Raw genomic sequence first — 19,461 nt, 5'->3', positions numbered from 1 at the left:
AATTGAGACAGTTGTGAATAATTATTTGAGGACCCAATATGCTATTTGTCATCTCTCGGCGATAATTCTGAAGAGAAAGAAACAAAGGATTTAGGGGAGGCCCCGAGAAGGAGCTTTCAGCAATGCAGGCAGGCAATGCTTATGCTTCTACCCCACCACATGCACTAGATTCTCGGATCAAGTTGTATTCACTGTAGTTTCATGTTACAGTGATCATTTAATGGATAAAGTTGCATCTTAGAACATGTGACATACATGTCATGACTTCTGTCGTGAATCATTGAGAAAGATCAAATGGATGGATCCAAAAACACACACACACAAAAAAAAAAGGTTCAGAAGAACAAATTTACAACTCAGATTTACCAGGCATTTGAATCGTCAGTGATCTCATCTGGGAGACAGTTAAACATTTCGCACTAGACACTGGAAATTTGTCATCATGAGTGTAGAGCGATATGCGAATCTTTCAGGTTCATTTGTCCAGTGCTGTGCATGGAGACTTGGAGAGCTGATCCCAGAGGGGGAAACTTATCCAATATCACGCTTTGTGTTACCCACTTGTGTTAGCCAAAGCCCCTGCCAGATATGTAAAAAGGAAAGAGGGAAATCACCAAGTACAAAACAATAATGTAGTCAGTCAGTAAGTAGTCACAATGAGTATACAACCAACAAACACTTCAGAAAATAGATTCCTTAGTGATTTCGACGAAGCAAAACTTACCTAGAAATGAACTACATGCATAATAAAATTTGACAAAAGTATTATCCGATCACCTTTAGTCAACAGCTATAATGAGATGTGCATGGAAAGCCAGAGGAACAATCAATAGATGCTGTAAGCTAACAACTCGGTCAGAGATGATATGCTCCTTTCTCAAGAAGAGAAAAAGATGATAGAAAAATAACTCAGAAATTATGTGCTTCAATATGAACAAGTTCTTCTCATGAGATTACAGTAGTTATAATTTAGGCTGCCAAATATGCAATTATGTAAACCATTCAAGAGAAAGAAGAAAAGAGTATAACCCCTAACTTTATAGTGACGGCACTAAACAATCCTCTTTTGTTTCTCAAACCGGTAAGTGCTTTCTTCCCTAAATTTATAGAAACCTTCACAGCAATGAAATAAATACATGTAGGACAACGTTCTCCAATAAGAGGAGGAGGATTAGGACCAAACAAAGAGTATAGAAGAAGGCATGTCAGAAAATGCGCTTTTCAGTTTCACTGCACTACACCGGTCAAAGCAGATCTTTCTGGGGAGCGAAGCAGTCTCTAGGTAATACTAGGTAGCATTAGAGGCAAAACCATCATTTATAATCAGGTGCTTTAGCTTTATCTTCAGAGTCTTCCAATGTCCAATTGCATACTATCACAAGCAGAGAGCGAGATATAATTAGCTTTTATCCAGCAAGTCCTTTTTCCACAGTTCGTAGAAAAGGGATGGTGGGGCACACATTAGGTGAAACAATGCCTAGTATGTAAGAGGCACAACAACTTCTAAGCTCTTCTGCATCAACCAGCCTATAGGATGGTTAAGATCAGGAGATTCTAAATTTTGATGCCAGACCATTATCCTCGAGCAGTTGTCTGCTAAACCTTCCATCTGGCTCTCATCCTCAACGAGCTGTTGGATGAATCTGATTTCCTGCAGATACATCTCATATTAATCTCTATTTTATCTTGAGCTCAATTATTACAAAGTACAAATTATTTGTGTTTAACCTACGAAAAAGAAAACAAAATAAGTTAAAAGATGGTAAGCTTTTCCTTAAGTTCCTAGCTATGCAACTGCACAAGCTGTGGTAATGAAGGGTTTCAGCAGTCATATATTATGTATATAAATTATTTGAGAAAGAAGTACCATGCGATCTTATTTGAAAACCTACCTTCCCACTGCCGCGTAGTCTGATGGCATCAAAATTGGGGCGATGCCATCTCAAAGGGTCCCAAAGAATAGTACTATTGAATGCAAAACCAGACAAGTCAATGAGGAATCTACGAGGTACCCTACTCCTTTGATTTGTTTGCCATCCTGTAACTTGACTGCCACTGCAAAGAGGACCTTCTAATAAAACTTTGTTTTTACTTCCAGAGAGCATTGCAACTGGCCATGTGCCAAAGCGCCTGCAATTTGGAGCAAACAAAGGGTCATGAGAAGCTAGAGAGGGAGCTGCAAGGAAAGAACACGATTAAGAGGATAGTATAAACTCCCAGTTTATAAGGTCTCTTCCCAGAATCCCAGTAAAATCTAGCAGGAAGTGCTTATAACATCTATCAAATCTTTGTCACAAAATACATTTTAGCAGTTATGTCCTCACGGTGCATGTCATTACATCTTCACTAAGCAACATTTTATCAGAAGTATTAAACTATTTAGGTCTATGTCAAAAGAATAACCTAAATGTTCAATCACATTGCACTCAAAAAGTGCACCAAAGGAAGAACAATTTCAAAGAAATTGAACCTTTCCCAATCATTGCCTAGTTAGGAGTTCTACAAATAAAATTATGAAATCACTGTTTATTTGTTCATCAATCACATCATTCACTTTTACCAGAAGTTTGCAGAAAAGGTTTCCATGCAACTCAGACTCATACAAATTTCATCAGCAATGCAGACATCTTTTAGTCAAGTATAAATGACCTCTAAAATATCAAAAGAACAAATATACTAGCACCTTAAATCACAGACAACCTTTAATTGCCAAGATGGAAGGTGATTCAATTCGCCCACCTAGATGATTTTATGCATTATATGCAGATCAGGTAATTTACAGGAAAGCACAGAAACTGTTGCGGCTTAAGATGACAAAAAAATGCTAGCAAAGAGGATGTTGGAAATACATGCTATGTATGTCAGTAGATAAAATGACCAACTAGAGAACTGAATGAGAGTTGTTTTGCACGACTAATATTGTTTACGGTTGGACTGGATTACAGAAAACTACTTCTCAAAGCTAATAACAGCAATAATTTATCCATCTCCCATAAATATTTCCTCCTTTTCCCATCTCATTGCTGTTGTGCGAGTAATATTTTACTTAACAAAATAACTGAAAGATCACATATTCACATGTATATAACTTTTTAGTTGCTACATTTCAAATTAATTTTCACATAAAACAAGCAACCATTAAGATCAACTAGTAAGGCCAAGGGAACAACAGACAGACATAACTTTACCCATATATTGACTCTACCTTACTGAAAAGCATGCCTAGAAGTTCACAATATAGATAACTACATATATTTCGTTAGTAGCATTAATTTCAGTATCTCTCTCAGGTCGGTAAACGTTGTGTAACCTACTCAAGCAGGTCGGGTAACCCCATCTAACCAATCAAGGATGACCTGAAGTTTGAACTAAATGAATGAGATGCCTAATGTCATGCTCAAATCACAGTCCCATGAGCTGAATCGGAATCACACAATATTAGTGGTACATAACAGATCGAACGCCAACACACGCACGCACAACATTTATGACATTACTTTAGGTACAGTCAGACTGTTTCAAAACAGGGGCATCACATGCAGCTGAAGTTGAAAGATCTAGTAACATGGAAATCAAGCCTAATTGATACAAGAATAAATTGAAATAAATTTCTAAATCACATTAGTAGTCTCACGTTCGATAAAACATCAAGCAGGAGAGAATTGATTACCTGATTTTCCTCATTTCTTCAAACAGGTCGACCAAGTGCATTTGATCATCATCAGCAAAGTACACTATACCATCAAGATGGTGCTTCTCAATGTGCAAAAGTGCAACATTTCTTTGGCAAGCCACATTCTTCTTTATGCCAGTCTGGTTATGCTCACAAATAAGATGTCTGTACATGACCCCAGTTGTCCTCAAAATTTGTGCTGTCTCCACAGACTGTGAAGACATCTCTACAACTATCCACAGAAGAGGAGATGGTACAAGTCGTAGCACATGGGCTAGGCGAGTTAGATAATATGCTTGAAATGGCCGAACATACGTTGGTGTCACAATTATTAGAAGCTTCCTTGCAATGAAATCTGAATCATTAGAAGTTTCATTAAAGGTTGGTTTACGGTATGAGGCATCAAGAGATTCATTTTTCACATTCAATATAGCAGCAGTGGTGTCATTGGTTTCTGGCTCAAACAATAAAACCTCCTCCTTCACCGAATAAGATTTCTGCTGAATACTATCAGCTGTTATATTCTCCTCTACGGTAAACCCCTCATGTTGGTATGCAATAATTTTGGAAATATCTATTGAGAAGAATGGCATGAAACCAATAAAAATTCCAAAAGTAAAGAAGATAACAAAATGGAACGAGACCTTCTTCCAGCTTATTCCTCTTGATTTTGACCTCTCTGGAGACCGAGGATGTCTTTGCAACAATAGAACTGAGCAGTTAGCTTTGACTTTAGTATACAATGCGACCAAATTTAAGGAAATTAGAAACGAATTTAGCAATCCCCTGAAAGCAAAGTAGGTCCGAGAATAATACAACTTTGGGGAAGGTGAAGGATCCATAAATTCTTCTCCTGCTCGCTGCATTGTTGCTGCACTTCTTCTAAGAGATGCCATTGTCTTACTTATAAATAACACAAAGATTCCAACTGCTAATTCACTTCAGAACTTGCTCTAATTTCACATATGTGGCTACGAATAGAAATCCAGCTTTATCACAACAGTGTTAGCTGTCAAAGAACCCAGTTGCAAAATATTGCAAAACAAGAAACTAATCCTTAAGCAACATGTCTTCCAATCACCACATAACTCAGCCCTCCATCTCAGAGCATCAACTAATTGAATTCCAAACTGAATCAACTGCTTTGCCTCCTCTCTTAATTAGATAGCGCTTAGATCCATGGAGTCATATGAATCGTCCAGTGCCTCATCCTCGAGAGATTTGCATCTGCAACTCCTTAGTATCGTCCTATAACTATGTACAAAGGGATGTAAATCTAAAAGGCTTCTGGGCAACGCGACTGAATGATCCATTCCACTCCATTTTTCTTGCTCAATCCACTCTAAACTGCAAAGCCAATTAACCCCAATCAGTTTAAAGCATGACCAGAAGAAAAAAAAAAAGGGTGTTGCAAAGAAAAATTCTTCTAAGGTGTCTCGGGACATTGAAAGTAAAAGGGATTTAGAATTACCAACGAGAACCAATCAAAGATAGTTTCTTCAGACTTTAAAGAGAAGAAAAGAAGAAATCCAACAGAAGAATTAGCCCAGATAAAAATGTTATTCGTTCCAAATCACACCGAGGATAACAAACATACAAACTTTCCTTCGGATTCAAATGAAACACATCTCCACAAGCAAGACCCATATCTCCAAATCCGAAGTATCATCAGAACAAAAAAGAAAGTGTAAAAGGATTACTTGACGATATCTTCAAAAGAGTCAAATGGAGATCTGGCGCTTCATTTCTTCCTTGAACCTGCCGATCAACCATGGATGCGCTTCCTCATACCTGCTCCAGAACCCAATAAACTAGAGAGAAAAAATATAAATAAAAATGGCGGCCCAGTCGTAAGGGACGAGCCGAGAACGAGAGCGACGGAACGGTGTTCATCTGACCTCTCCCACACTGACGACGATGTATTAGCAGCACCGAATTCGTTTCTTGGCCGTCCGATGGAGATGTGATGGATGATCTGCTCCATCGGTCACGGCATCCTTATCCTGCGATGCAACTCAATCCCTACCGACCAATACGAATCGCACGGACTCGATTCCTTACTGCTCCAAGAGTTATGATTAGTGGGCCCCAGGTTGGTGAGCTTAGTTGGGTATCTTTGGATTGGCTCGCGGTGCAACCCCCGCAAGATGCCACGTGTCCAGCTGGAGTGGGTTGGTTGAACAATAGCCGTTCGTATAGGATTAACCTTGTCAAATCAACGGTAGTTAAGTAATCACATTAGTGGAGCCCATTTAAGGTTGGAATGCTATTAATTTGCTTTGTTTGTTTCCTTTCTGTTGTTTAAAGGACAAGATCAATTAGTTAACAGCCATAATTACATAATTATTTTGTAATAATATTTTTTGTATGTCTACCCTTTAAAAATCTTTCATTTATTTATATATCCATCGTATTTCCATATATTTATTTTATTATAGATATTCTATCAAGTTAACTAACCATTAAATTTTCAATAATTCAGATAAAACAATATTTTTGTTCTATATTTTATATATTTCCCTTAGTTACGAGTATTTTTATTAATTTTTAATTAAGTTATTGAGATTTAATTTTATATTTATTGAAAAGTAAGCGTAAAGAAAACATATGTTTTATGTGTATATATATAAATATCAACTTAAAATAGTAAATAATCTATCAATAGATTATAGTAGAACAAAGTATCAATAAACAAATAAACACTGCAACATCATAAAACACAACTAGACCCCCTTTTATGCTTTTTAGTCCCTCAAACTTATTATCAAATAAAGCTAATTCACTGTAGCTGAAAGATTAAGTTAAAATAATATATATCACTAATAATTTCAGTATTTTAAAATTTAAAAAATATTAAATTAATTAGTATTTTTGCTTAAATATAAAATACCGATTAGTTCAGCATTGCTAAAATATAAATTTAAAAGTAGTCTATTTTGATAATAAAAAAATAGTTTGGTCAAAAACTCCATAATAACCAGAAAGTATCAATCAATGATAAGGTTCCACAACCTAGGAACGAATAGAAAGACTTTGGGCTTGACAATGAAAATATACCAACAAAATCAAACCTCCTCCAACTGAAACAATCCTTCTTAGTGAATGCTAGCCAACTTATTGGTACTATTACCAATAAGATTCAATGAGGATTCATTTAATATTGCAAATATTGGTACAGGTGTACCGCTGAATATGTATCTTATGTGATTTCTAATATATTTGATTTTGAGAATACCGTTACAACCAAAATTATATTTTTTTAAGCAAAGACGTGGGGGGTATAAGCATTAAGAAAAAGGATACACGGGATTCTTGTGGCACGTGTGCACACTAGTAACTAGTTGCAATAAGCGATGAAGGAGGGGGGGGGGGCGCATAGAAATTTTGGGTACTTGTGCAAAGGTTTGCAGGAGAAACACGCAGCATGTTGGAAATTGTTCTTTTGCAGCATGTTGGAAAAGCTACTGGTAATATGTCTGTAGCCAGGCCACCTTTTAATGCACATACAAAAATACAAATTAACAGGAGATAATATCTTTACCTCTTTCCATATTTATTTGATTCGAAACAGAAAAGGGCGAATTAAATCCTTAAATTTTGTCAACTTTTTTTTTTTTTCTTAAACAAGTATTTGCCCATTATTTATTCTATTCATAGGTCTTTATGTGGGGCCCACAATAATTAAACCCTAAAAATTTATATAAGGGGGTAAATGTTTTCTAATTGTCCTGTCAAATATTTAATTACGTTTTAATTAGTGAGAATAGAATACATTTAATTCTACTAGTATTATGTAAGTCACTCAGTAAAAATTCTGGCTCTGCCTATTTATATAATTAGGAAAATAAAGAAGCTTCGCACCTAATCAACAAAAGTTGTTCTTAAAAATAGGTGAGTTACCGATTAAAACAAACAGGAAAAGGAGTTGAAAACATTAATATTGTCAAACGGCCCCGGTGAATTGACCTGGTGTCGAGAGTCACGGACAAGTGTTGACTTACGCCCCACGACAAACGGGTTCGGTGCCTTGTCGGGCTTAAGTCCATTCTCCTAATGATATTGCTTTGCGAAAAGCAAAACCAAACCAAACTACTCCACAATAGCACAAGTCTTTATCTCAAGGCAACTTTACATTTCGCAACCTATCTCTTCATGAATTTATGATTTACACTACAGATATTGATTTCTTTTACCCATCTCTCTTTAAGATACACTTTTGTTAGGGAGTATTTTTATGAGAATCATAAAAAGAGAGGGTGTAAAGTGAAAATTGTAGTGTTATTAATGAAGGTTAATGCTTGAACCATTGGAGGCTCTATGTATAGTGTATATATTGAGGAATAGGAATAGGAAAAGGGGCAGGTTGGGTGGGGTTTCAGGCAGTGGAGTTTTGGTGTTTCTTGGAAAAGAACAAAGGAGGAATGGACTGACATTGATGGCACCGGCGAGGTCGGTAGCACGCATGCATGGGCATGGATGGCCATCGACGACCGATCTGAGGCGTGGGATGGGTGGTTTCGAGCACGATAATAATGACGGATGATGCCGGCATCGATCGGCATGGGGGGGAGGGGGGGTGTGAGATCGATGTATGAGGACGACGACCGGGAAAGCTGCGGGTATTGCAGACTTTAATTGACTTGCATATATCTCAATAAGATGCAGGAGGAGAAGATGAGAAATTTATAATTTATACCCTATATTTTATTATATTATTATTATTATTTTAATTGCGTTAATAAATGTAGAACTAATTACCTCTCGAGTACTTTAACCACACGAGCATTGCTGGTGCGCATTGAAGGGGAGATCTCGTTACATCAAATTACTTCTCTACCCCTAATAAATGGGATCGGTCACCTACCTATCTAAGATAATTTTTGGAGAAACTTACATTTCACACCCTATATTATTATAAATTTAGGTTTTGTCCTAAAAGAATTATGTTGAGTTAATTTTGGGTAACGGTTAGCACTCGCCCTCTTCCGTGGAAGATATTTTGAAATAAAATATCAAGTGTAGTTCCTGAGTCCGGACAAAATACTCTTCTCGTAATAAAGCCCGAACCGTAGGTTTCAAAATGCAAATACGAAAAAGGAGGCCTTGGGTTGTAATTTTACCAAAATGTGGGGGGTGAAGTGTAATCCTGCCATTCTTTTAATGACAAGAATACGAAAAGTGATCAGGGTGAGAGAGTTATCTGCAACGCTGTCGGAGAACTTTCAGTCACTTGTCGGTGTGTCTGCCCCAAAAAGAGTACGTCTTTCCCATCACGAACAAAGTTTAATATTAAACAAAGCACCCTCTCTTTTCGGCTAATCCTCTCTTATAACTATCTGTTTAATACTAATAGTAAGCAGTATTAGTGGTTTTATTTGCAAAAGCGGTTGAGATAATTTTATAAATTAGACTTTTTTGCTAACCTTTATTGCACTTTAATCCTTTTGCTCAACATAATCTTCTCCTGGATTCTTTGTTTCTCTCACTCTCTCTCTCTCTCTACCTTCACTCTCCACTCTCCACTCCCCTTTCTTCCCACTCTGTTAAAAAGTGAGACTATATATCACAGCCACCACCCAAAACCTCCATTACTGCGCTCCACGAAGCTTCTTCCTCTTCCCCTCCACTTAGAAACCAAACACTAGTTCTGATGACGCCACCACTAGAGCACGATTACATAGGCCTGGCAGAGACATCCGCCATGGAGAACTCGACCAAGATCTCCTCCTCCTCCTCCTCCTCCTCCTCGACTGTGTCAAACTCCGAGGACAACGGCAAGCTCATTGGTCATCTCAATCTCAAGGAAACCGAGCTAAGACTCGGGCTCCCCGGTTCTGAGTTTCCCGAGAGAGGGGAAGGGGTCGGTCTCACTCTTGGGCTCCCCAAAAGCTTCGGTTCTGGGGCGAAGAGGGGGTTTTCTGATGCTATTGATGGATCCGCGAAGTGGGTTTTCTCCGGAGGAGGGGGGTCGGAGGTGGGTTTGGGGAAAGGTGGGATTTTGTTCTCGCCTAGAGGAGAAAATGGAAGTGGGAAGCTCCCCGTGGCGTCGCCGGCGAAGGATCTCGGTGGGGTGGGAAAGGCTACGGGCCAGGAAAATAAGGGGAAAGTTGGTTCTGGTTTAGCTGCGCCTGCTGCGAAGTATGTTCGAGATTCTTTTGGCTTGCTTTAAATTTTAACTCGATGCTAGTTCTTGCTATTAATCCCATTAGATTGCTGAAATTTTTCCTGGTTTACATTTTTTTATGAATAATAGTGTGAAAGTTTTGTGTAACTGATGTCTTCAATCTTTGCTCATCGCGTTCTGTTTTCATCTCTAAATGTTAGTTGATGTTACCTCATTTGTTCAATCAACTGCTAGTTGCTTTCTTGTTCAGTTAATTGCTAATGTAATAAGCAGTTCATTCATTGTTGTTGTTGGAAAAGAGGAATTAGATAACTCTTCTTTTTCATCATAACTTTAATTCCTATAGGTTTATTACCATAGTTTGTCCTCGAGTAATCTTACTCTTTTACATAACTTCTATTATCCATCGTTTAAGTGATTTGAGTTGCATTTTCCTTATAACATGGCATTTAATCTGATAAGCTTGAAAGTTCTACCGATATTCTCTTTTATATTGTTTAGATTTATCATATCTATCTTTTCTACTGAAGTTTTCTGCCCTGGAGAAAACCTTCAGTACTGGTGTCACTGTTAACCTCTTTAAGCTTGCATAGTTCATGAAGACTCTGGTTATTTCTGTAAGAGTCTTGCAGCAGTACACATGTTTTGTCAGGAGATTAAGCAAAATTATATGTGATAGGGCACAGGTTGTCGGTTGGCCACCCATCCGGAGTTACCGAAAGAATACAATGGCTTCAAACTCCTCCAAAAACAAAGAAGATGATGAAGGGAAACAAGAGGTGGGATGTCTATATATTAAAGTCAGCATGGATGGGGCACCATATCTTAGAAAAGTGGATCTTAAAACCTACTCTAACTACAAGGAGCTTTCACTTGCTCTTGAGAAGATGTTCAGCTGCTTTATCATCGGTGAGCTCCAATAGATTTATATTTTCTTTTTATTAGCTGGTTTTTGGTACGGTAGGACATTTTTCAGTTTTTCTTTCTCTGTTATCTAATGTGATGAGGTGTGAAGGTGTGACATATTAACCGAAGATGGATCTCTGACCAACTTGTTAGTTTTACTGCTGCCTGCTTAGGAGTACTTGATTATTCTGTTAATTCTGCAGACATATGATCACACTAGGACCTCTTATCTGGTTCTTTTGCGTCTCCCAGAAGAGGTTCTCTTTTGTTTTTTTTTTCCATTCTGCGTGGAGGTTGACAAGTAATCAATAACAGATGTTTTATTGCTTTTGAGATTGTCTTTCTGCAAAAAGAGCTCTCTTTAATTTGCACATTTCAGGCCAATGCAGTTCAAATGAAGTATCAAGCAGAGAGAGGATTAGTGAGAGTCGAATGATTGATACTCTTCAAGGATCTGAGTATGTTCTTACTTACGAAGACAAGGATGGTGACTGGATGCTTGTTGGTGATGTTCCATGGGAGTGAGTATTATAACTTTTGTACTTTTTTATCGACTTCATATGGTGAGGGTACAATTTGCAGCTAAGAAGTAAGAAGCTATAGTTATAATGAATGGAACACATCATATATAGACAAGACTTGGCATCGACAAAGATCTACATTATTTGAAAAATAGTTTCTATTAGAATAATGTATGGAAGGATTACTCTTGCAACCTCATTTCCTTCTTAACTCCCCAACAAAGATATACAGCTTTTAAAAATAAGTTTGACAAGTATAAGTTTAGATTAATAACTTATGAAAAGACCATCCTGCTACCTTCTTTCACACATATCCTCCATATTTCAACATATTACTTGTGCTCCAAATCAAGGTGTTCACTTAATGGATGAGATCTTTTTAATTTATAAACAACATTTACTTTTTATAACTGTAAGTTACATTTTCATGCTTATCCTAAAAAAGATTTGTAACTTGTTTTTATTTTCTTAGTGATAAATTATTCTTATCACTTGTATACAAAATTATTCTTGATATTATTATTTATGCTTGCGACTGCAGTATGTTCATCATTTCATGTCAGAAGTTGAGAATCATGAAGGGTTCAGATGCAACTGGAAATGGTATGGACATATTATCTATATCTATCTGTACGATGTTCTACTTGTATTCATTCTTATTGATCTGTGGGTGCTTCATTGTTTTGTTGATTTGTTTCTCAGTCATGCATCATCGGTTTTTCTTCATGTCTGAGATCTTACACATATTACTTCTTCCAAAGAACCCTTAACTATTGACTCTTTGAATTTAAAAAGCTATCAATTAACCATTGTCTTTCATACTTAAAGTCTTGTCAGTGTGAAATCTCATCATTCACGTCATTGTATTTGTAGCAATAGCAAAGTAGCGATTGTAATATAGGACATGATGTTAAGTGACAAAAAACTGAATTTCATTATTCTTCCTTGATATGGTGAAATGAGCACAATTTACAAATTCTTTTTATCTTTTGGCATCATTCTTCATATAAAGTTTCCTTGTTATATGTGCTATTTCAAACTTTATTCATCCTGGTTCCTGTATGGTCACAGTGATTGATAGGTTCTAAGCAAATAACTCTCAACTTGATCATGTGACTTGTCGCAATTTATCAATGAAACTTAGCATTCTGCCAAAACAAAAAGGGATACTTACAGCACGCTGATCGGGACTTTAAGCACTCTCCAAAGAGAGAGTAAATGATTGACTGTATCATCTCTTCAAAAAGAGACCGGTCTCGAATGACAAGACCTTATTATATTAGTTTATTGATCATATCATGCTTACTGTGGTGTAACTATTTTTCTCTCTGTGCAGCCCCTCGGGCCTTGGAGTAATTGAGACAGTAACAAGCAGCACTTGTAAGCCATAGATGAAAGTGCATACAAATCAAAAGGATGCTGATGTTCTTGACGAGGAAGATGCAAGGTTTATTTCTCATGGTTAATTATGTATCAAGTAAAACTTGTGGTGAACTTCTGAGACATCTCTAGAGTTGTTTAATTTAAACAGTCATTAAGTCACTGTATCTTTCTCATGCATTGTTGTCACTTTTGATGACCCCTATGTAGTTACTACTACTATTCAAGCACTATATAATCATCTCAGCTTGTTTGACCTCTATCGATTCAAAGTTGGATCAACTGATCACGACACAAGTCAACTCATACCTTTAGGTGGTCTGGAAATTGGTTGCCGTCTGGATTGTGGTTGCAGTTTTATCATTACCTTGTTGACTTCTCTCATTTGCATTTATCCTTTGATGAGTTCCTAATGGCTCCTCCTGAGAGATTTGCTTGAGAATTATTTGTCCTTAGAGAACTAGTTTGGTTGGCGCTGGAAGAATAAGATGCATCAGCCTATGATCTATTGTTGCTCTGTTCTCCGTCTGATCTCAAGGGCAAGCTCAAATTTTGAAATTTTTTTGTTCTTTTCCTTCTCTCCATAGCGAAGATAGTAGGAAGGGATTTTATTTGTCTATATGACGGTTCCATTCGATCTTTTAAAAAGGGAAGCAATCTGATTTGACTTCTTAACGTTCAAACTTGATAAAATCATTGGGCTCCCTGCAGTGGTTATTGATACCGTTTCTACCTGAATATTACGAATAGTTGCAGGGTAAAAGAAAAATTAAGATAGAGATAAAGGAGAGACTCATCAGGGGATAAAGGAAGGATAAAATATATAAATGATCAAATTAATTTTATTGTCTTTTTTTTAAAATTAATATAAATAGACATTTGTAATTTTGTTTTATGATTATTATATTGTCTCCTTAAGATTATTTTTAGAATTCTTGTCCAAAAAATAATTTGACCGAATTCATTATAATTTACACAAACACTATCACAAATAACATCATAATATATAAATATATTAAAGTCCTATAGTATTATAATAGTTAACATAAATAGCCTTCCAAATATGACACAATACATCACCTGCCAAAATTGGATGACTCACTTGATTAGCTCAGTTTTTTTATCCCACCTAAATATTGAGATAAGAAAAGAAAAAGGTGAGTTTGGCGGCAGCAGCACTATTATAGGACAAAAAGGGTTTATCCCAGAAGAACCATTTATTCTTAGACAACCGAACAGCCCTAAAGATCAGTCCTACAAATGGAGACATCAACTACATGCAAAAGAGCATAGTTCTCAACCATAAAATGTAACCAGATAAACAAAAAGATGAAACAAATGTTAGATTTCAATACGCCAAAAAAGATAGTGCAACAAAAGTCACCTTGAAAATTTTTCTTCTAGTATACCTAAGAGTTTGAGACAGATATCTGAACATAGACCATCTGTGTATAACCATTGAAAACTGATGTTTCTAATCTTCCTAGCCCAAGCCTTTGAAATGACCGATATCGACCATCTTCAATTATCGGATCTGGCGAACGGGCAGGATCGTATCTGGTTTGATGAGTTAGCGAGGGGCCTGCTACTGGAGGGAGCTCCCAGTATATATCCAACACTGACTCCAGAAATCTACTATTCTTGAAATGGTCTGCGTACGAAATTGCTTTATTACTGTGGTTAAAATCATCTCGCATGTATCCTCTAACACCCCACCAACCATCACCCTTCCCGCATAATTCATCTATGTCCACAGCTTTCTCCCACATCTTTTTCCTTTTGGATCTTATTCTTGCCTCATCACTATCTGTAAAACAGCTGTGTCCACCACCTACAGCAGAAAAATGAAAATGAAACATCTTGAAGGTCAAGTTAGCGAGATATGTAATTACAATCCACTGCCACAGGAAAGAAAAAGATGCATAAATATTTGTCCTATCAAAGGAGTCGACACAAACAATAGCAAAAAAACACTGAACATAATGTGCAGTGCAGAGTACACAGAGATAAGTGTTTAATCACAACAGTCAACCAAGCAAGAGTAAGAGAACAAAGTGTAGATTGAAGATAAGGCCTCATAGCTTAAAAGTATTCAATATTAATTAGCTACCATAATTAACTAAGACATCATATTTGATATTTTCTGTAATCCTTTTGTCACCTTATACAAAGTTGTAATGGTTCATTAGGAGATTAAAAGGGAAAATAATCTTCATTCATCAGGAGATTAATAGCGAAAATGACCACCTTTCTATGATCTAAAGATCTTAAGGTGTAATGACATCAAGCAAAATCTTGGCTGAAAAAACAATGCTAGAAGTACATAATAATTAGAAGTTCATCTTAGATTTCTTAGATCCAACTTTCAACAAAAGGATAAGGATAACATAACAGGGGTTGCGGTGCCAAGGCTATTTATGCATTGAAACAAGATTTTAGACAGCTAAGAAACCAAAAAGCACTAAGCTATTCCGCAGCTACAGCACAAGCCCATAAGAACCAGAAAATTGCATACTAAGCTATTTTAGTTCGTTCACCTTAACATTATTATGACACTAAAAGCATGCCAATATGAAGGTGTCATGCATAAAAATGCATATATAGGAATAGATGCATCATAAAACCTAAGTAAACACACAGGAACATACCTCTAATGTACGGCTGGTCGCATATCTGCCTTAAGGAATAATGATCACCAGTTCCAGTGTCGTAGTTATCTTCAAATATGAGATTCTGAAATCCAGCCTTCAGTGCTTGCTGCAACCTATTACACATGCAAGCAAAGTGCACAACTTAAAAACACACCCCATTATAGCTATAAAAAGATTATAAGTAATGTCAGTGAACTGCATGGCTCATGCACATACAAGAGTCATACTAGAATTTGTCAGTGACAAGATTATGGCACATTGGCACCTCATGGAAACTATTTGTATACATCACCAAAAAAAAAAAAAAAAAAAAAAAAAAAAAAAGGGATCACTAGAGAAAAGGCAAAGTTCAGCAAAAATAGAATTAATGATGGAAGAGTGACACTGGTACAATGTGGAAGCGTCATATTTTTGCCTAAGATAGGGTGCGACAAAATTACCTTTTCAACTCATTTTGGTGGTCATCAAAGAATACGACAACCCGACTAAAATCTGAAATTCCATGCTTCTTCATAACTTTCCCCCAATCAACACTACCAAAATCAACAAAGTCCTTCCCGGTGAAATAAGTGCAGTTCTGATCAACATACGCCGGCCCCTTCTTCAGATACTTCTCCGGGTGGCGTGGTGACAGAGAAATAATCCTCGTCTCTGGCATAGCCTGTCGTAAAACCCAGGTCGAATGCCCCTTAAAAGCACCACTCTCTATTATCAGATCAGGCTTCAGCCACCGGGTCATGAACCAGAGCCCGAAACTGTGGTCAAATCCCATCCCATACATGTTATTCTTAATTGGACGATTCTCATATATTGGTACAAACTCCTGCAAGCCCATGAGCAGATCCTTCGTAGTCCACTCTACTGTTTTCCCATGTTTCGATCTGCCTTTAGCCAAGAACAAGAATTGAGAGACTATGACAATAGAAAAGACTCGTATATCGCATCACTTGAACTGCTGAGCACCATAGTCTCATGAACAAACTACAATTAGGTAATGGCAGCATATCATGGCATTATAAGCATCACTATTGGGAATATGGCAAGGGAGAATAATAGATTCAAAGAACAAGCTATTAAAAATGGGAAAACGAAGAAAAACCCATGAAACCCTAACTTTGACCAAGAACTCGTCAGAATCAACCGCTAAGAATCCAAGAATGCAGCCATGACTCAAAAGAGAAAGGCCAAGATTTCATAAATCCCCCCACTGTCTCCGTCAATTAAAAAGAAACCCCAAACGAGAAGACAAGAAAAAACACCACAAAAATCCTAACTTTAAAACTCCAATCACCAATCGAATTAAACGGAGATTCGTAGCAACTTACACCAAGGCACGCCGAGAGAACCGAAATCGGATGCGAGGCCCTCGAGATTTCTGGTGAAGAGGGCGTTGCGGGAGAGAGAGTCGTAGGGGGAGACGCAGACGACGGGGCTAGAACGGAAGAAGAAGAACGCAAGAACAGAGAGGAGGACTAGGACCGAGAAGGCGACGGCGAGGAAACGGCTGGAAGAGGCGACGAGACGAGTGTACTTGGCGAAGATCTGGGAGGCGAGGCACGCGTGCTTCCGAGTCTTCGACTCGTCGCCGACGACCTCCTCGTCGTCGTCCTCATCCTCCTGCGGGCTGGGAGCTGATCTCCGAGAGGAGAGAACGCTTTCTTGCATCGACTCGTCGACTTCCTCGATTCGATCGCGACACTTGCTCTCCGGTGATCGCTGTGGAGCGTGTAGTGTGGACTGTGGTTGTTGCTTGCTTTAATTACGAGGTCTTAACTGCAAAAGACTCTCTCTCTCTCTCTCTATATATATATATAGATATATTTTTTATTCATTTCCCCCCCTTTTTTTTCTATTAAGAAAGTACCAAATAATTTATAAGATAATTCTATTTCAAAATCACATTAGCAAATACATACCCAACTTCATAACTTTTTATGCACTTATTTTATGTGCAATGAGTAGAATACATTCTTTATATGCGTAATAATATAGACATGCACAATACGCATCTATATAATAATATATAATCTTATAAATTATTCGTGGTGGGAAGATAGATTTTAATGAGATCGGAACTCAAAAGCTTATTCTTGATTCTTGAATTGCTTATAAAAAAAATCTTTATACATACAAAATACACAAATCTGTTATCCTTATTTGTAGTAAATTCCAATAAATTAGAGTATAATTAATCCGGTGCACATTTTCTATACGTTCACTTGGTATAATAAAAATAAATAAAAAACGAAAAATAAAAATAAAAATTTGAACACAACCCTCTCTCTCCGATCACCATCTCTCCCATTAGTTTAAATCATTAGTTTAGAGGCATGTTGAAGGTGACACGCATTAAGATTTCTTTATACTTCCATCTCAATTGTGACCTCTTATAGTATTGTGTTATATATGTTGTCATGCTGAGGACTTTTAAGATAACCAGCCTAGGTATATGGTACCAACCTCATATTCTAGAAATTTTGAACAAAAAACCAAAACAAAAACTCTGCTCTTTAAGAAGGCTCTCTCGGTTGTTGCCAGTGGTCTTCTCCCTCTCTTCTCTCCCTTTTTTTACTCGTTCTACTTCATCCGTTTCTTATGTCTTCTCCTTTCTTTTTAGCATCATGTTTCATCTTGGATCGTTGAGGTCACTATTGTTGCAGCTATCGGGCTTGTCATCATCCTAACTGCTTGTCCCCGAGCTTTAAGCCGACACAACTCATTTGTAAGGCTCAGAAGCAAGTAGGTGTCAACAAGGGTAATAAATTCAGAGTTTTATGGTGGCTGACATTTTGAGTACGCTTGTGACCGCCGTTGCAGTTGTCTATTTTCTCATTTTGTTTTGTTGTTCATTATTTTTTTTTGCTGTGATAGAGATTTATAAGTTTGTGTGTGTCAAGTCTTTACGTGATCTAAGGTTTCAACCTTTTTGTATATTTATTCTTACCTATACCAACATTATTAAAGATTTTTAGACGCGTTAAATATCTTGTTGTGCTCTTCTTATGGTGCTGGCAACGATAACTAAGTGAAGAGCTTATGTCCAGTGTCATCGATTGATCTCAACTTATGTAGAAATATTGTGCCAATAGTGTAGAAGATGCGAACGTAACATAATATATAGTCATTTGACTTTAATGGGTAATCTTTCCCTTTCTTACTCTTTATTAAAAGAGACACATATTTTCCATCTCCCCCACCCCCTCCCCCTAATGTTTTTAAAAGGGGAGATGTACTTTAAAAAATTGGACCACACCATACTCCTTGGATTTAGTTTTATCTTAAATTTGAGCAAATGGTTAGATTTGATCAGTTTAAAGATTTCCAATTGTCATGTTGAGGTTTTAGCCCATGAGATGAGGACTTGGCTTTCATCTGAGAATTTCGTCACCTGTTTATTGGATGGATTTTAGTTGGGTCAACATTAATATTAATAGATCAAAGTTCATTATCAGGGATATCCATTTGATGTTAACGCAATACAGTACAAGAATCTCATAATTTATTATCTTCTTTTGTAAATGCCAAAAGTTTAGATTATTTAACATGATAAATTTAACGTGTTTTCTTGTACATTATTTGAGTTCTTATTTTTTATTTTCAGGGTGTCAAGTACTAACCGTGCAATAATTAGAAGAAGAATTTATAACAAATATGTGTTTCTGTTGATGTGTGGATAATAAAAAAAAAGTTACAGGATAAATTTATGTACACCTCTCCAAATAAAGATTAGTATATTTATAATTTTACTCACATTTTATTGTTTGATTGTAAAGCATAATGATTAACTTAAATAAATTTATGTTTAGCTCCTAAACTATAAATACTTATGTTAAGTATACTAAAAATTTTGCTCGAAAAATGTGCATAGCTTTATCACACATTTTATATATGATAAAATTTTATAGATAACTTATCACGTGATTTATCTTATGTATAAATAAGTGTTTAATTATAAAATATATTTAAATAAATTATAATTCTATTTCTTATGCACGAATATGCATTTGTATTGAACAATTTAACGTCAAAATTTAAGTTGTTTATAAAACTTGTTGATGGATCCCATGTTTATCTTTAATAGTTTGATACTAATGACACTTATTATATTAGATGTACATCAATTTAGTTAATTTCTCTCTTTTAACTTCATGGGTCATCTTGGATCATGGAAGTAAATATGTCAAACATTTTTTTTTTATCTCAGTT

The 19,461-nt window shown here is 36.6% G+C and overlaps 3 protein-coding genes across 3 annotated transcripts; 1 reads left to right on the top strand and 2 right to left on the bottom strand.

Moving 5' to 3' along the window:
• Positions 1 to 894: 894 nt before the first annotated feature.
• On the bottom strand, positions 895 to 5,568 carry LOC140798248 (probable beta-1,4-xylosyltransferase GT43E). The gene is made up of 4 exons (XM_073152044.1): positions 5,374 to 5,568; positions 3,671 to 5,020; positions 1,893 to 2,130; positions 895 to 1,651 (listed from the first exon to the last, which is right to left on the bottom strand). Exons 2-4 carry the CDS (start codon positions 4,567 to 4,569, stop codon positions 1,478 to 1,480), a joined length of 1,311 nt encoding a protein of 436 aa, XP_073008145.1. The 5' UTR covers positions 4,570 to 5,020; positions 5,374 to 5,568; the 3' UTR covers positions 895 to 1,477.
• A 3,463-nt stretch (positions 5,569 to 9,031) lies between these two features.
• LOC140797570 (auxin-responsive protein IAA19-like) lies at positions 9,032 to 12,864 on the top strand. The gene is made up of 5 exons (XM_073151126.1): positions 9,032 to 9,811; positions 10,477 to 10,706; positions 11,083 to 11,224; positions 11,766 to 11,827; positions 12,561 to 12,864. Exons 1-5 carry the CDS (start codon positions 9,324 to 9,326, stop codon positions 12,578 to 12,580), a joined length of 942 nt encoding a protein of 313 aa, XP_073007227.1. The 5' UTR covers positions 9,032 to 9,323; the 3' UTR covers positions 12,581 to 12,864.
• Positions 12,865 to 13,894: 1,030 nt separating this feature from the next.
• Positions 13,895 to 17,047, bottom strand: LOC140798324 (uncharacterized). The gene is made up of 4 exons (XM_073152141.1): positions 16,581 to 17,047; positions 15,696 to 16,140; positions 15,253 to 15,368; positions 13,895 to 14,435 (listed from the first exon to the last, which is right to left on the bottom strand). The coding sequence occupies exons 1-4, from the start codon at positions 16,918 to 16,920 to the stop codon at positions 14,014 to 14,016; spliced, it is 1,323 nt and encodes a 440-aa protein (XP_073008242.1). The 5' UTR covers positions 16,921 to 17,047; the 3' UTR covers positions 13,895 to 14,013.
• Positions 17,048 to 19,461: the final 2,414 nt, after the last annotated feature.

Source organism: Typha latifolia, chromosome 11 (genome assembly GCF_019914945.1).
Source record: "Typha latifolia isolate L0001 chromosome 11, TyphaL0001v2, whole genome shotgun sequence".
In the NCBI taxonomy this organism is placed as follows: domain Eukaryota; kingdom Viridiplantae; phylum Streptophyta; class Magnoliopsida; order Poales; family Typhaceae; genus Typha; species Typha latifolia.
This window is presented reverse-complemented; position numbering and strand designations above follow the sequence as displayed.

Bases quoted from the DNA above. Each gene is read 5' to 3' on its own strand.
- LOC140798248 (XM_073152044.1), bottom strand. From the start codon at position 4,569: ATGGCATCTCTTAGAAGAAGTGCAGCAACAATGCAGCGAGCAGGAGAA. The intron at 2,131-3,670 runs GTAATCAATTCT...TCCAAATTGCAG, and splicing joins GAAGAAATGAGGAAAATCAG to GCGCTTTGGCACATGGCCAG. The intron at 1,652-1,892 runs GTAGGTTTTCAA...ATGTATCTGCAG, and splicing joins GACTACGCGGCAGTGGGAAG to GAAATCAGATTCATCCAACA.
- LOC140797570 (XM_073151126.1), top strand. From the start codon at position 9,324: ATGACGCCACCACTAGAGCACGATTACATAGGCCTGGCAGAGACATCC. The intron at 10,707-11,082 runs GTGAGCTCCAAT...TGCACATTTCAG, and splicing joins GTTCAGCTGCTTTATCATCG to GCCAATGCAGTTCAAATGAA. The intron at 11,828-12,560 runs GTATGGACATAT...CTCTCTGTGCAG, and splicing joins TTCAGATGCAACTGGAAATG to CCCCTCGGGCCTTGGAGTAA.
- LOC140798324 (XM_073152141.1), bottom strand. From the start codon at position 16,920: ATGCAAGAAAGCGTTCTCTCCTCTCGGAGATCAGCTCCCAGCCCGCAG. The intron at 15,369-15,695 runs GTAATTTTGTCG...CATGTGTAATAG, and splicing joins CACCAAAATGAGTTGAAAAG to GTTGCAGCAAGCACTGAAGG. The intron at 14,436-15,252 runs GTATGTTCCTGT...TTTCTGCTGTAG, and splicing joins CGACCAGCCGTACATTAGAG to GTGGTGGACACAGCTGTTTT.